Consider the following 16211-nt stretch of genomic DNA (forward strand, 5'->3'; position numbering starts at 1 on the left):
CGATGTGATAAAACGGGCCGCGCGATTTTGGATGGCTTCAAGCTGATCGATTAGATATTTTTGATGGGGATTCCAGATCGCCGAGGCATATTCGAGTTTGGAACGGATGAATGTTACGTAGGCGAGCTGTCGGACAGAATGGGGTGAAAAAGCAAGGGATCGTCTGATAAACCCAAGCATTTTGGAAGCGTCTGTACAAATTTTTGCAATGTGCTCACACCAGGTTAGTTTGTTGTTTATGATGATTCCAAGATACCTGTATGATTCTGTTTCGGAGAGTGGTGTGGAACTTAACAGCCTACAAAGAAATTTTTATGACAGTCACGCCCCTGAAGCCAGCCACCGGCCGCGCAGTAAAAGGAGGGCAGCTCTCAGTACAGAGAAATCATAGGCGACGCTCGTGCCGCCGGGAAGGTTCTCTCCCGTTAACGTTCAGCGCGGCCGCGCGCTCGGTGAGGCGATTTGTACTTACCCAGTACAAAATGGCCGTCCAACCCTCCATGGTGATACATTGAAAAACAGTTAACATGGCGAAAAAGATGTTGTCGAAGCTAGTGATGCCGTAGTTAGGGCCGATCCAGCCCTCCTTGCAGATGGAGGTGTTGTGGTCGCAAATGTACGCCCCGGAAGGATGCGACGAGTTTATCGGAGAGTCCTGGTAGCAGGGCGTCTCCTGCTCGCCCTCCGGAACGATCTCGTCTGAAACAGGTCACGAGGTCACGATCTCGTCCGGCTGTGCGTACAAATAAGTCACGTGAAGTTACAGTGGAGCCTTTGTAAGTGAATACAGCGCCAAGGACACCCCTCAATCTGAAGAAATAAGTGCTGACGCTAAGGCGTAGCAGTCTGACTTTAGGGAGTTCATATTCATCTTTCAGGCTAACGAGCGCATCCAACCATACTGCTGTTTGCTGTGTTTGTGCGCAGACACAAGTGCACATGACAATATGGCGACTGTAGTCACGAAATAAAGGTGCTGTGGTTCTGCGGGGCACGTATTAGTTTGGAATACGAAGTAAAAATTTAATGTTGATTGGAAGCTGATGGTGGGTGTAAGTATTTTTGTTTGAAGGCTATCTAGTTAAGGCGAAAAATATCTTGAAAGTGTTTACTGAACTTAAGATGATTTGATACTTCGACAAGCACAGGAAAGTATCAATGAACGCGCCAAGTTTAAAAACAACGCCTTCGGCAGTAGACAACTTGTATTGGGCGCGTGCAGAATTCCAAGGCGTACTGCCACGTTCTGGCGACAGTTTTTTTCGTGGGAGACAGATTGGAAAAGCGACACGATTAGAGACGAGGCAGAACGATGCCGGGCGTGTGGTGCGAAACAACAAAGACCGTTCCTATTATACCAATGAGAGACGGCTGCACTGTAAGGCGCCTAGGATTAAAGGCATGCGCCTAGGATTAAAGGCATGCGCCTAAAATACCATTTGCAAACTTTTACCTTTTGACAAAATAGATTGAGGGATATATCTGCGCGCATAACGTAACTGTAGGAGTCGAAAAAGAAACAAACAAAACAGAAGCTCTGAGCTGATACCAAAGCGGCCTGAAGCGCAACGCTGTGGAATTTTTCAAGTCTATTGTGCTCGTATTTGAACGTTTCAGTCCAACCCACTACGCGTCCGTATTGTCGCCAGCGCCTAAATGAGCACAATTAGATGTCGGCCCCGTGATCAAATGGAATTTAACTCTACTCGTGCAGTACGTAAGCAAGCAGCTAAGGTACTTACTTGCATCTTCTAAACTGTAGCATGTTTTGTGTAAAGCACCGCTGTAAAATTCAAGGCCAATAATGGCAAATATAACGATGGCAAAGAGAACAAGAAGTCCTATTTGAAGCAATGGCGCCATGGCTTTGATGATGGACTTCAACACTACTTGAAGGCCTGGAAAAGCACCGGGAAACAATGTTGGTATTAGTGCCAGTTCGCGGTCAACGTGTTCAACGCATGCATTCATATCTGTCCTTGGCAAAAAAAACACACGCCGCTCTAATTCTAAAGCACACATTTCACATAGCGCGCCTCTTGAAGCCGGCAGTTTGCAAGAGTAACCCTGAGAAAGGAGGCGCATATCCGCTTCGCTGGCCGTCAAACGAAGCTAACAAATCACCCTAGACCTGCCCGTAGCTATTTCACTCCCCCCCCCCCCCCCCCTTTTTTTTTTTCTTTCTCTTTTACTTTCCTTGATTTTCTAGGCGCTGTGTTCTCGCACGCGACAATCCAGTCTGGCTTTTCCCCACGTACTCCGTATTTACGTTTCTCTGCTCCGTTTCTTTCTTCGAGAGCGCTTAAACTTTCTCTGCAGTCATGCATATGCGGTATAACGAGGTGGGTGCGCGCACGGCAGTAATCCCCTTGGAGCGAGCGGAGGCTTCCCGTTGCCGTGAACACACTGTCACATTGTAACGCTATTTTAATCCCTCCCGTCCGTTTTCTCCGCACCCTTTGCAGCGCTCTGAGGCGGTGACGAAGCAGCAAGCAAGCACAACAAGTTCTCTTCGGGCCAAGCGAAAGCCAGCGGTCAGCGCGTGGTGGCACGGGGTTCGCCGCCGCGGCCAGCGCAGCTGCCTGCTCGGCTGCGGCCCGCCGCCGCATGGCGGCGGAGTGACGCTGCCCGAGGGAGAACTCACTTGGGATTCCGGAGACCAGCTTCAAGGGTCGAAGCACCCTGATGGCTCTCAAGGTTCTGAGATCTAAATCTAAATCCTCCGGTACAAAGTAGGTAACAAACCTGCAAGCAAACAAGGGGAGCGGGATGCTCTAACTACGGGTCTACGCTACAAAGCGGCCGCTAGGCTGCCGCGCTGCGCATGCAAGTTCGCCACTACCAGTCGACCGCGGTGAGCAGCAACGTTCGCGCGTCGGGCGCCGCCCAAACTGCGTGCCGCGGCTTCCAGACCATTTCGCCCATTTTGCATGTTGGCGATGGCTACAGGACCGCTTCGCTCGTCTCGACCGTCACGAGCGTATGGGCAGGAAGAACGGAGATCTTTGACGAAGGCTTGTGCCATTGCGTTTATTAGAGCGATAGGCGTGTCAGCTGCGTTTTGCTGGGTTAGCGGCGTCGGGGACGCAAAGACTTCACGGCACCGCGACGTTTCACTACGCATGGTACGTGGGGGCGCTAATCACATGCGTGTACATGACGTCACACTCACGAGTACCTCTTGCTACTCGCTAGTGCCGGAGGTAATCACAACGCGAGGCATTTAAATAAGTATAAACATTTCCATTTCACTGCGGGAAGATGATATCAGCTATTGTTATCTCTATTTATTTCATACTGCAGATCGTCGAGGGCACGAAAGCGTATATTCCTCTGCTGACTCAATGTGGTTAGGATAATCGGGAGGAACAGTATCGTTGGTTATTGCCCCCCAGGATAAGCTTAGGTGTTTGTCGTGTGCAGGAAACTATCATCGATAGAGAAGCTTAGCTAATGCACGCTAAGCGTTGCATGTCATTATGCCTTACCCAAGAACGACGCGAGACAACGGACGCGGTTCGGTCTTATGGCTTTGAGAACCGGAATTACCACCTATTGCGCGGTAGCTGGGGCAGAATTCCTAAAGAAATTCGGGGTTGACACTGAATGACATACCAGTGAAATTGGTCCGCTTACCGCTACCGCGATATCACATATGTTTAGTCTTTGTTAGGCGTAAAAGCGACCGGAGTGGAAGCGGGCCACGCCCTCGACGCGGTAACTTCATCACTTTTCTAACATCTGCTTCACCTTCGATGTTATTAGCGACTTGCTTTCTCTGTCTGTGTGTTGTTTGCGACGATTTAAGATTTGCGATTCAAAGCGCATTCGACCAAACCCGCCACAGTCGGGTTGAACAAAATGTGCACTGCGCTGCCCGTAACAAGATTCGCAGTCAGAAGGTCTCATCTGCATTCACTTCTTCGTTCCCCCTTCTGTGTCGGTTAGAGGGGTGACAATGCAGCCCTGGCTGACCCGGAAAGATATGTGTGCGGGAAAAACCTATCGTCCCAATTGATCAGAGTCTATGGACATTGAAATGAGACCGCGGGATTTGCAACCTAAGGAAGCAGGAAATACGTCAAAGAGAACGCACGGCTGGCCTCACGGTCACTATAAAAGATCGTCACGTTGGCTGAATTCAAATCATAGCTACGCTATTCGCTGGAAGGAGGAAGACCTTACTACGAATGCTGGAGCAAAATATAATGGAATCTAGAACTTCAAATATCGACTGAACCCTTCCCCCCCATTTTTTTTGTCACGCAAACGTATCCGGAGGAAATATTTTCTCCAAATGCAAAAGTCCGGAAGTCCTTGTCACGGGGTCCACGGAAGTAAGCGCACAAGACGCTGTCGACGGCGCTTTACGCGGCCATCCAGATTGAAGCGGTTGGGGCAAAAAAATGGCGACTACTAGGAATGAAGGTCCATCGTACGATTCGCAGGCACGGCGCCGCGCGAATCGAGAAGTTGTCATCAAGCCGATGGGTCGCATGCGAATGCTGTTCGCATGATGACGGGAGTATAATGCACCGCGGCTTTGTCGAACACAATGGGCGGGTTCGCAAAGGCGGGTCTCTTTCGCGGTCCTGCTTTTGGCAAAATGGACGCCGGCGTGTTGGCCGTCATGCAGGCCACTGCCAGCGCTGACGATCTTAGCAGCGTAGCTCTAGTCTCGACTGCGACGGGATAATTGCGCGCTCCGCCCTTCGCTTTATGCAGCGTCGACGACGCGTCCCACAAACGGTCCCCGAATGGACTACGCTCTAAGCTGTTTCCACGAGGAATGCATGGCTTGTGCTTCAGAGCTCTGAAACCTGCATGTAGTCCACAGGCACGCCAAATGTAGCTGCAGCTGAAAAAAAAACGATGCCAGTACGGGTGCGGGGGAGCTCTTATGACCTTTGAGAAAGGTTGAGTTCTTTGTTACTGACGATAATCTGAATTAGGCGGCCTAGGAGGGAGGTCATCAGGAATCGAAATGAACAGCAGCTGCCTCACTCACGGTGGAAACCTCAACCGCACGGTAAGAGAAGTGAAGGAGGGAAAGGGTAAAAAGAGGGAGAGACAAAGAGTCGCTGTAGAGTGGAGGGCTCCGGATTAATTTCGACCACCTGGAATTCCTTGACGCACACTGACATCGCAGTGCGCACGGGCGATTTTACATTTCGCCCTCATAGAAACGTGGCCGGCGCGGCCAGGATCTGATCCTGAAATTTTGGGCCTCGCATCCCAATGCCAAAGGCACTGAGCCTGCGCGGCTGGTCGCGAACGCCTTACTTACGCAGAATCTCGAATGCGACAAGTTCAGATTGCGCCATCGATAGAATGGCGAGTGCTGTCTGCTAGGGCTCGGGAATCTCCGACCTATGGTCCATTGTCTGCGTAAGTCAAATTCCGGAGCGTTGTTTTTGTTTGCTTTGTCCATCACCATCACAATAGCACTACACTGCAAGCACCATCATCATCATCCTGACTACGCCCACTGCAGGGCAAATGCCTCTCCTATGTCTCTCCAGTTAACCCTGCCCTTCGCCAGTTGCGGCCACCGTATTCCCGCAAACTTCTTAATCTCATCCGCCCACCTGACTTTCTGCCGCCCCCTGCTACGCTTGCCCTGTCTTGGATCCACTCCCTCTCTATTTCTCTCTTACGCGTGCTATATGGTCTGACGCCCTGTTTAAATGAATGAGATCCAACGCCTCAGCCTGCATATTTTCTTTTTCCCGTCGCACTAGGCACGACTTTTGTAGTAGCCGCAACGGTGGCTCTGTGGTTATAGTGCTCGGCTACTGACCCGAAAGACGCGGGTTCGATCCCGGCTGCGGCGGTCGCATTTGTATGGAGGCGAAAGGCCAGACACTCGTGTGCACTGCGATGTCAGTGCACGTTAAAGATCCCTAGGTGGTCTAAATTACCGACGCTCACCACTACGGCGTCCCTCACAGCCTGAGTCTCTTTGGGACGTTAAACCCTATAAACCACGAGCCCAACTTTTCAAGCAAAAGATAGTGTACGAGGAGGGAGTTTTTGGTCAGTCGTCCTTGTTGTTGCGTGGTCTAAGGCACTAACTTCAGCCATGAACCCCTACAAACTTTCCCAAGTTTCTATCGTAACGTATCAGGCCCCATAATCTCAACGGTATGTAGCTGGAATAAAATTTGGCTCATAGTGTGTTTCAATAAATCATGACATCGCTATGGAATCATAATTCCAAGGGCATCATAAATAGAATTATAAGTGTAATCATAAAACCTCCGGCACTCCCCCCTCCCCCGTGCTATTCCGACGTATTCTCATCCACATCTCAGCGTGGCAGAGAGTGAAGGCGCCAAAACCGAGCACCCGTAGCCTCCTCGGACCATACGTACACGCCCTGCATCGTTTCCTGCCCGACCTGAACGTTCGCGGGCGTTTCGCGCCGACTCGAGTAATCAAAAATGAGAGCGGCCCGCGCGTGCCCAAATAAGGAGCGAGCAGTGCTGACGTGGCGTGGTGTATTTCTATTTTTGTTTTACTGCGTACTTTTTTTAATAAACAAAAAATACCGTAAGGAAGACATCTGAAACAGACACATTCTGCTGTAGCTATTCTGCTAGTTTTTAGCTGTACTTCTCCGCCCCGCACTGAGAAAAAATGGCTCATTCTCCTCCCTCTCTAATACGAGGTTCAGAATCCGTTTCTCTGTGATCGAGAGAGAGAGAAGAGAAAAACGGCTATTCTGCGCAGGGGGAGAGGAAAAGAGGGATTGAAAGGAGGAGAGAGAAGGAGGTGAGGCAGTCGCAGAGAAGCGTAGGCGCATAGTGGGAGGCCCCTCCGCGTTCAGAATCCGAATCACGGCCGTCCACTTTTCTTCAAAGGCATCTCGGATGTCCAACGGAAAATCCAGCGAATGAAAGGAGAATGTCGGCCGCGTGCGCAGCGCGCGAGTGGAAGGGAAACAGAAGGAGCCTAGTCACGCAGATCTCCATCGGCGCGTGCCAAAATGGGGGGAAGGCCGAGTCAGCAGATGCTGAGGAGGGCAGAAAGTGTCGTGACGGCGAAAAGTACGCAAGAAATGAGTTAAAGCGAGGAAGGAGCAGTTAATTATCGGAAAGGCAAAAGTTCAAGAAGGTGGAGGAGGGCGTGCCATCGTAGCTTCGGCTGGTGGGTGAACGCGCAGTGCAGGGAATCTAGCGAATCCGCGCAATTCACGCCCGCAGTCTGTTAGGAGTGCGCCCAGTGACGCGTTGGAGAGGGCGCGCGAGAGAGCGGGGAGCCGAGCGAGGCCCAGACGCAAGGCAGCACGCGTTCAGCGGGGCAAACATTCGGCGACAACGGCGTTTATTTGCGCAGCTATTGTTCGTGCGGAAGCTTTCAGCCTTATCCGGTGCCAGATCAAGCCAGGTGACGCTTGGCTCGCGAAGAATGGGGCAGGCGCTAAACGAAGTGAAAAAGAAAGGCCCAGCTTCGGCAATAAAGCAAAACGGCGGTGGCGCCTCCTTGGGCGACCGTGTTCGTCTTTATTGGGCTCGGCTTAGCGTCTCCTTTGTCCGGCCAGCGGAGGAGAGACCGCCTTTCGAAGAGCGCCGTATCAAAATGCACACAGCGCCGCCTTTGTATGCTCGCCCGTGACCCCAAAATTAGCAGTGCACTCGCGAGCGGTGACCTTGGTCAGCGATTCAATTAAGTTGTTTTGGCGCCGCTCAAGAGGCGAAGGCGGCTTTTCAAAAAGAAAGAGAGAGCCGTCGACTTCGGCAACCACGGTGACGCGAGGTTAAGCGGCTCCTTCATTTCTGGAACTCTGCGCAGTCCGCTATTTCTTCGAGGGGAGCTGGTACGCAGGGTGCTAAATTTGAAGCACAGCGGAGGAGCTCCAGCTCTGGACACACCTTGTACTATTTTGCATACGGTCGGCGGATGCTGTGTTTCCACTTGCTCGTGTTTTTCTTTTTCTGATACGCAAATCGGGCCTTTTCTGCACTGTCTCATCGAAGGACAGAAGCGAAGGAGCAAGTAAAGGTCAAGCGTGGCCTACTTTGAAAAGCACGAAAGAGTGCTTGAAGAAGGCCGGAGTCTACGACTCGTGCCAGGCGATGACAGTGGCACCGGCTGCGCATATATTAGACGGCTCGGGAAATTGTAATCTTAAGAGCCGCATTTCTGAAAAGGCCCTCTCGGACGCTCTACGTTTCGTCATTGAAAACTCGGCGATGTCCAACAAGCGGCCGTGCAGAACTTTTGAGTTTTGCTAACCGATGGAAGAAGCGGATTGCGTATATGCAGTTATGTCCAGGAAAGCATTGACGAAAAACCTATTGCCCCCTAATTTATGCCTGCCAACCCATTTGGAAATGAACCTTTTTATTTAAAAGAAGGCTTCGGACTTATTATACAGGACACCCGGTGAATATCAAGCAAGGCTAAGCCACACCGACTGTAGCGTTGGCAGAAGGACACTACGTCGTCTTATAGCTTCCGCTAGACGAAAATAGGCGTGGATGACGCGCGAGCGAGCCCTTTGTCTGGAAGCGCGAACGTTGCTGCTTACCGAAGCGACTCGGCGAATCTACACACCTATACAATAGCGACAACAAAGCACAAACACACATACACGTCCAAGGCTTGTCCCCATCTCTAGAGATGGGGGAAAGTTCTACGTGGTACAACTACGGGCTACACAACAGGTGTCACCGCACTCCTCGGGACCACTGCACGCGCTGCCGCGTACGGCGTGTCAGGCGAGTGCCTGGCGCCCCCTACAGGGACGCATACTCACCGGCCCCGGGCACTGCACACAGCGGAACCGCCCGGCCATCCTCGCTACGAACACCACTAGGGCGGGCTACGCACGGGCCGAGCGCGCGTGCGGGGCCGGGCGCTCACGGACACGGACGTGCTCTACGGGGCGACGGCGGCCCGGGGCACGCGGCTGCTCTGGCTACCCGAGGCGACGGGCGCACTTACTTGGCGTACGAGAGACTAGTTTCAGTGGACGCAATACTCGAAACGACCGAAGCATTCGCAAGTCTAAGTTCTCCGTCTGCTGCGCCGTTATATTCATTATCCTGAAAGAAGAACACGAGTGCAGTCGCAGCGGAGGCACCGCTCCGCGCCCCGGTTGCGAGGGGCCGACGCCGCGCACACTGCTCTGCTGTTGTTCCGCCAGCTTTGGCACTCGCTTGTCCGCGCCACTGCAATACCCGACGCTTTCGCCGCCTGGCGGTGCCCGCACTCGCTACCGTTGCTCTTGAAGAGCGCGGGGAGTTTCTGCGGTTTTGTTACGCCCCGGCGGTATCTTTCACCGTACTTTGAGATTTCAAGAGCTTCCCTCGTCGACTCAGCGGAGGTTTCAGCGGTGGTGTGCGATGAACTGTACGTCAGACAAAATCATGGCTAGTCCAACCTCAGACCTTTATTTTTTCTCAAGCTAACTTCTCGAAACAAAACAAAAAAAGTAGGCGATGTACTCTTATTTGCCCTCCTCTGACATAAACGCTTTAGACGAGTAAGAATTGGGGCACTCCAGTCATGGAAATTTTACGGGCAAATGCCTAAATGATAAAGCTGCAGTTAAAACAAAGTGAATAAATTTCTTCTTCACAATTAAGCTGAGGTAACTTAATGGAATGTGATTTCAATTTCTGCTGCCGTTCATCGTGTTGTCTTCTACTCTGGCTTGTCTTAGAGTCCATAGTACTGCGGGACACTGGAACACGAAATAACTGCTCAGCTTCATGCTCGAAGAGAAAGATTCGTGCCTAAGCCTTGCGAATGAAGGCTGCTGCACGAAAGCAGTTGCCGAAAACAGACAGCTTTCTTGAACGGCTGTTTGGCCTTATTTCGATCCTGGCTCCCCAGGAACATTACGCAAGACATGTATACAATCATAAAAAGGATGCGAACATAGCGCTAATACCGAAGACCATGTCCTATTTATTTGTTTCGCGAGTGATGGAAGAGGTAAGCTTTCTCAAAGCGCGGATCCCAAAATTCTGGGAATACTTTGCAACATTGCGCCACAAGCTCATTCCTTCTTTTGTGCGAATCAGTAGAGCGAAATTAATTTTTTTTGGCACGTTCGAATGATGCATCAAGTGTTATCAAGTGCTGCCCTTTCATAAACGTATGCTTTGAATGTAGGCGCGTAAATTATTATTTATTTATTTTTTCACAAGAATGCAAAGAAAACAGTAACTCAGTAATAGATTGAAACAGGCACCGCATGCTTCATGTTAATCTGAGGAAGAAATATGCAGTCATTGAACATCAACAGTACGCAAGACTGCGCTCAGCATAAAAACGGCAGGAAATAGTTATGACGCTCCAAATGTAAGTGACGACCCGACCTCTTGCTTTGCTGCCGTATTTAACATTCTTTTTTTTCTGCCACTAGCGCGAAAACAAGCTGGCGGCAAGAGTCGCAGCGGAAATTTCAACTTACCCCGTGACGACAACCACGAAGTCCATGATATTCCAAATGTTGCGGAGGTACGCTCCGCGATGCAGTATAAATCCTAAGGCTACAATTTTCAATAGGGCTTCTACGCAGAAGATACCTAGAAAGTAAGGCTCCGTTTTTTCCTGAAACAAGAGAGACGAGAGAGTTAGTCAGTGCAAACGCAGCTGAAAAGAGGCTTTTGTCCGGTTAGTTGGTACCTTGTATCAAGGAAAAAAGGAGCGCTGGAACGGTATAACGAGTAAACATGTTCTCGCGTCCCAGTGCTGTTTTATCTTGATGCAGATGAGGCTGAGACAACGACACTCTTCAAAATGACTTTTTCCTTCCATTGCGTCTACATGTCGTGCGCAATATGTATGACATTCACCGCAACAATAACGTGTGCTGTCTTGGTAAGAAGTCATCAGACCACAGGGTTTGCTTTGGAGCCTCGTGTAGTTTAAACAGTTGCAAACTCTGGGCCGGGGTGGAAAACATTTGTCCTTATCCCTCTGGACTTCTTGAGCTTCAAGGTTTCGGAAGTGCCCCACTGCACGGTTCCGACCAAACCCCGTGGCCTGAAGACTTTCGAACGAGGCTGTACATTCATCCACGAAGGAGAGTTCGCTTCTTTCAAGGTTTTTTTTTCTTTTCTCGGCGTGCGTGGTAGTTAATATCTTTGCCCTGAAGCCACATAGCAACTGCTGCTTGCTACAAACGGTTATACAGAAGCTTCCGCATACGCTTAGTCAGGAGGATCTGATCAGGTAATCAGTGTTCACATGGGAGCGACTTGATGCTTATAATGAATACCTTGACCATTTTGCTGTTTTCCGCTATTAAGCAATGGTTTGGTCACGCGGGAAAAAAATTGCTACTACTAAGGCTTGACCGAATCGCTCTTTCGAGGTCACCCACTGCGCTAGAAACTTGTTGTGACTATACCCTTGCAGCGTAACACCAGCTACAGTGCTGACCCAAGCCAAGTAGAGTAACTGCTGTGGCACTGATATGAAACAATAAAAGACGGCGCTGCGTAACGCTCCAGAACCAGCTCGCTGGCGCTGTTTCTTTGTTTCGAACCAGTGAGACAGCGAAAAAAGGGGCCTTTACTTTCTGTGGAGCATCCGTCGAAGCTAGCGCTCTTGTGACCACTGCTCTCCATGCCAGCTGCCCCCCAGTGAGGCGGAGGGGGCGTTCTTGTACAGCTTCATTATTTTGCCACAAACTGCCCTGTGCGCAGACACATTCCGGATCACGAGCGAACTTGACGGCGGTGCCCTGACAGCTTCCGTGGACAATAACCGTGCCACTTGTAGCTAATCTCAGTATAGACTGCGGTAGCTTCCAAAACGAACGCTCGTTGATTGCCTTATCATTACGTCTACTATTTCTGTCTCACGACGGGCAGATCATCGTCTACGCAGCAATCCCGGATAGGGACAAGGCAGTCTTGCAACATTCTATATGGTCGCGGATGAGCTTAGGGGGAGTCTATATGACCTCACACATATATTAGGAAAGGAGGCCAGACTGTCCTTTCCTAAAAGTTTGGCTGCACTTGACGAACAAGCTCAATGTATTCCGCTTGCCTCTTTGCAGGCAATGGGGCAGCTGAAGTGGTCGTAAGCTAATTTGGCGCCAAATTTACAAAGCTGCTCGCGCTAAAGAGCGGTTCATGAGTTACGTCACGCGACGATGCTGCGCCGCAGACCTGAAAAGCTCCGAACGGCACTTTGAGGAAGGCCTTCTGCGTTGCCATTCTCAACTTGATGACCCACTCAACAAAAGTGAATATGGATGCGTCATGCATATTATTTAAGAAGGGCATGTGTAGACACGTCTATTGTCACACTGCGTATTTTGGAGGCATTATTAGCATACTGGTGAGAGTGTTGTAGAAACATTTCCTGGTCACGTTACGTTCACCACGAATGGGAATCGCGGAGCTTTCCGGAAGTGTGATCTACATGCCAGGCAGCATGAGCAGGGCAAAAATGAAGTTAGCGTAAGCAAGAACAACTCTGCGTAGCTGCATTCTCACTAAGAAAGAAACTAAATACTGTTTCATTCAATGAGACCACTAAAACCCCCCGCCGGCAGTATACACAGGCCCTTATGTACTGAGAACTTGGAGGGGTAGCTCATAGACGAACCCGTTAAATCTGAATCAGTCGGTACATCTTAGGTTCAACTGCCAGCCGAAGGAACGGATCGGGTGCAGGAACAGCACACAGAACAATAAGGCACACAGGCTTCAATGTCATGTGTAATGCCATTTTGTCCGCTCAGTTCCTTCAGGCGATAACTCGAGCGCAGCTCACAAACGGTTTGTATATGTTATACATTTATATTTTAAGTCACTGTTCAAAGACGGAACTCGTAAAGACTGATGCGCAAGTTTGCTTTGTGATTGGCAAGAGCCCCAGATTTCGCCAGTCCCAATGCGAATTTACGCACGGACAGTCTTTTGAACACAGCCCTAGCACTTTGCCCGCTTTCGTATGGCGGGAAACTTGGAATCGGGTCTATTAAAAAAAAAAAGAAGAAAATCCGCTTCGCCGCTGTGGTGACCTGTGGAACTGGTGTTGTCTATAATGCTCCTCTGTGACCTCCAAACACAAGATTGTACCATTTCATTCTAAGTTCCCAAAGTGTACTTCCATAATACCTGAATATGATAACAACAACTCAGAACATCACAAGGCATGCGTGAGTGGTAGGTTTTCTTCTCCGGCGAAGGTTCGGTACGTTCGATTGGAACCTTAAGTTACCTAAGAGAACATTCAAAATTCTTTCCTTCATCATTATACTCATCAGTTGCCTAAGTCACTGAATGCGTCCGCTGAGGGCTTCCCCACGACAAAAAGTTATAAAGTGTAGTAGCGCCCCCTTTACTTTTCTTTTAAGCAGCAGTTGAGGCTACATGGGGCCATTTGTATTATTTATAAACGGCGAGTCCGATTACATTCGGTCATACTACCTAGTTCCACGAAGTTAAGTTAGTTTGCTTTAAGTGAGTTAAATTTACTTAAGGTTGACAAATGGTCCGCTACTCGAATAATAGTTGCAGCTCTGACGACTACCAGAATCCGACAGCGACACTTCAAGCGCTGCGCGTTCGAGGATAGCGGCTAGATAAGCGTCAGCTCAGACGCCGTAAGGTTAAAAGCCCTACTCACAGTCCGCAGTGGCACAGATCGCGCTTGCGACTAGTAAGAAATGTGAATGAGCAACGGAACAGTAACGAAAGAAGAGAAACACTGAATCCTACTGGCAGATAGCTACCAAACTGACGTAAGGCACTTGCGTCGATTGAAGGCAGTCATTTTGTTGGGGGTGAGCAGTACTGCCAAAAATGTAGGTGACAAATGGGCAAGAGGGGCAAGAGGAGGCAACGAAAAAAACGAGAAAAAAAAAAGAAGGCGAGAAAGGATCCGCTGCCTCACCAGCTTCTGGGCGAGCGGCGTCCGGTCGCCTTTGGGCAGGTGCTCTTCGAGCGCCAGCACGATGCAGTTGGCGATGATGGTGAGCAGCACGGCGTACTCGAGCGGAGTGCAGCGTGAGTCAAGGAAGAAAACACGGCACAGACGCTTCGGGCAAAAGCGAAATATTATTATTATTATTACGATCAGGTTTTTTTCTCTTTTTTCTTTTTTCACCTCAAAGCAGTTATATAGCTCCGACAGGAAAGCCGCTCCAGTGCGGTCACTTCCTGCACGACTTGAACGCGAAAGTTCTCGAACATGGTTACGTTTTTACGATGAAGTTATGACGGAGTTTCACCCTGCATAACGCTGAATATCACCCGCGGTGCTTTGCGTTGATATGGTTATGACGAAAACTATATACGCCTGCATCGATGCCGGGCACATTACACTGTCAGCAACGAAAGGCAAGTACATCTTCCTTGGTTGCCTTCCTAACACACCCAATGTTCTTGTTTGGAATATAATTAGATAGATCGTAAGTATGTACCACAGATAAACGAATGGATTTTTTTATAAGAAGGTCAGCTTCAATAACTTAACTAGAGCTGTGAAAATATCACCAGTAATTTCGGTAGCTGTATCACGGCCGCTAGAACTATTACTTAAGCACGTCTGAATAAAAAAACTTAGAGAAGAATGAACTGCTTCTTGCAGATTCAGTAATTAAGGCTGGCCTTTAAGCCAGCAATTGAGAGAGATATTGAGAGAATTGAGAAAAACCGGTTTCATCATGCATAACAGCCGCGCACATATCAGCCGCTTAAGTGGGACGCCGGCAACATTCACGCCGGTCTAAGAGTTTTGTTTGCTGCAAAGGCTGACCCACGCTGAAGGCTCTCCTCTAATACTGGAGAAGGTACCTATGGGATGCGTTTCTGCCATGCCCGAGTCAATGTTTGGGCATCCATGTAAGGGCAGTCGGCATCTGCATCTTAAGAGACGTTGCCCGCTGGCGTCGGCTGTTTCAAAGGGGCCTGTATACCTCGGAATTCGGAAGCAGGCTCTTTTACAGCCTCGCGGATGAATTTTAAAAGGTCATCTCGAAGCGGACTGCTTCTAAATCTGACATTTCCATCCGGATTGTATGTGTGTTGTAAAAAGAAACTACTGGCGCACATGCGAAGCGTTGGGTGGAGCTTCTGCAAAAATGCTTCCGCACCTATTGCCCATTGAAGTCCCAGGATTCTACCTAGTGTATCTATCTTCCTATTCTTTCAAGCTCAGCCGGATAACAGCAATAGCCTCCTACTTACTATAACTAATACTATATTCACCGCTCTGTAGTGTATTCACTAGCCATGTATTCACAGTTAACAGCACGTAGTGAGCTTTGACTTTGAAGTGCAGACGAAAAAGTATTGCCACGAAAGGCAAAGTCAAAATTTGGATTTGCGAAAATCTGGTGGGCGAGCCCCAGAATATACTTCTTCATTGAAAGCTTTCCCAGCGCTGCGAAAAGCATTCGATACAATGCATGTGGAAAGCGACTAGTTCCTCCTCCTGACGCTCAATTCATTCCACTCGGGTATTGAGACAAAGACACTCGCACTGTCTTGTAGGTGGCATTTGTATCAGAGAAGGCATCACTTGCTAGGGACTGAATTGGCGCATTGATAACAGAGGGCATCACTTTGAGTGCACGGGTAGTTGTGTTGTAAAATTACCTGTCTTGTTTCCTGTCTCACGGGCACAAAGGGAAAGGCATACCGGGTGTTTTTTTTTAGAAGGTCCAAAATTTAAAGAAAAGGTAAATTGCTTTAGATTTATTTTAGCACTGGGGCTATACTGGAGGCTACGGTGGGCGCCAGGCAAGAGGAAAACTGCTTTAATTAGTTCGCTGATTAACTAAATATGTTAATTAACTTTTCTAATTTTTGTTTTAGGGGATATGTTGTATTCACAGAATTGGAGATCGTCCTCCAAACAGTCCAACCGAGAAAAAACAATTTTAATTAAAAATTTTTCACGCACGTTACGAGGCGCGAAAAATTCACCCTGGTAGGCATCTTCACACCTTAACGCAGCGGCGGGAGCGCCTCTGACGTAGTTCACTCCGCCCTGCGCTTTGCGTCACGCGTCTCGGACTGGCGGCCTGCGCTATCGCTGCTTATCTCGCTTCGCTCCGCGGCCTCACGGAATGCCGCGCTGGAACAAAAACGCATTGACACAAAGTGCAGGGCGGAGCGAGCTACGTCACAGGCGCTCACAGACGCTGTGTTACAGCTTGAAGCTGCCTACCAGGGTGACTTTTTCTTGCTTCGTTACGCGCGCAAAATTTTTTTTCATGAAAATCTTTT

The 16211-nt window shown here is 49.5% G+C and overlaps 1 protein-coding gene across 14 annotated transcripts in view; it reads right to left on the minus strand.

Moving 5' to 3' along the window:
* Positions 1 to 16211, minus strand: part of LOC149352481 (voltage-dependent calcium channel type A subunit alpha-1-like) — a 501434-nt gene that overhangs the window by 72066 nt on the left and 413157 nt on the right. For all 14 annotated transcript variants that reach the window (XM_089581672.1, XM_089581660.1, XM_089581669.1 and 11 more), the window contains 5 exons: positions 13873 to 13978; positions 10427 to 10566; positions 2645 to 2745; positions 1743 to 1898; positions 473 to 699 (listed from right to left, as the gene is read on the minus strand). In XM_089581672.1, the coding sequence (XP_089437798.1) occupies positions 473 to 699; positions 1743 to 1898; positions 2645 to 2745; positions 10427 to 10566; positions 13873 to 13978 (730 nt within the window). The remainder of the gene's footprint in view (positions 1 to 472; positions 700 to 1742; positions 1899 to 2644; positions 2746 to 10426; positions 10567 to 13872; positions 13979 to 16211) is intronic.

The sequence above is a fragment of the Amblyomma mixtum genome, chromosome 3 (assembly GCF_055824585.1).
Source record: "Amblyomma mixtum isolate Tamu chromosome 3, ASM5582458v1, whole genome shotgun sequence".
NCBI lineage: Eukaryota > Metazoa > Arthropoda > Arachnida > Ixodida > Ixodidae > Amblyomma > Amblyomma mixtum.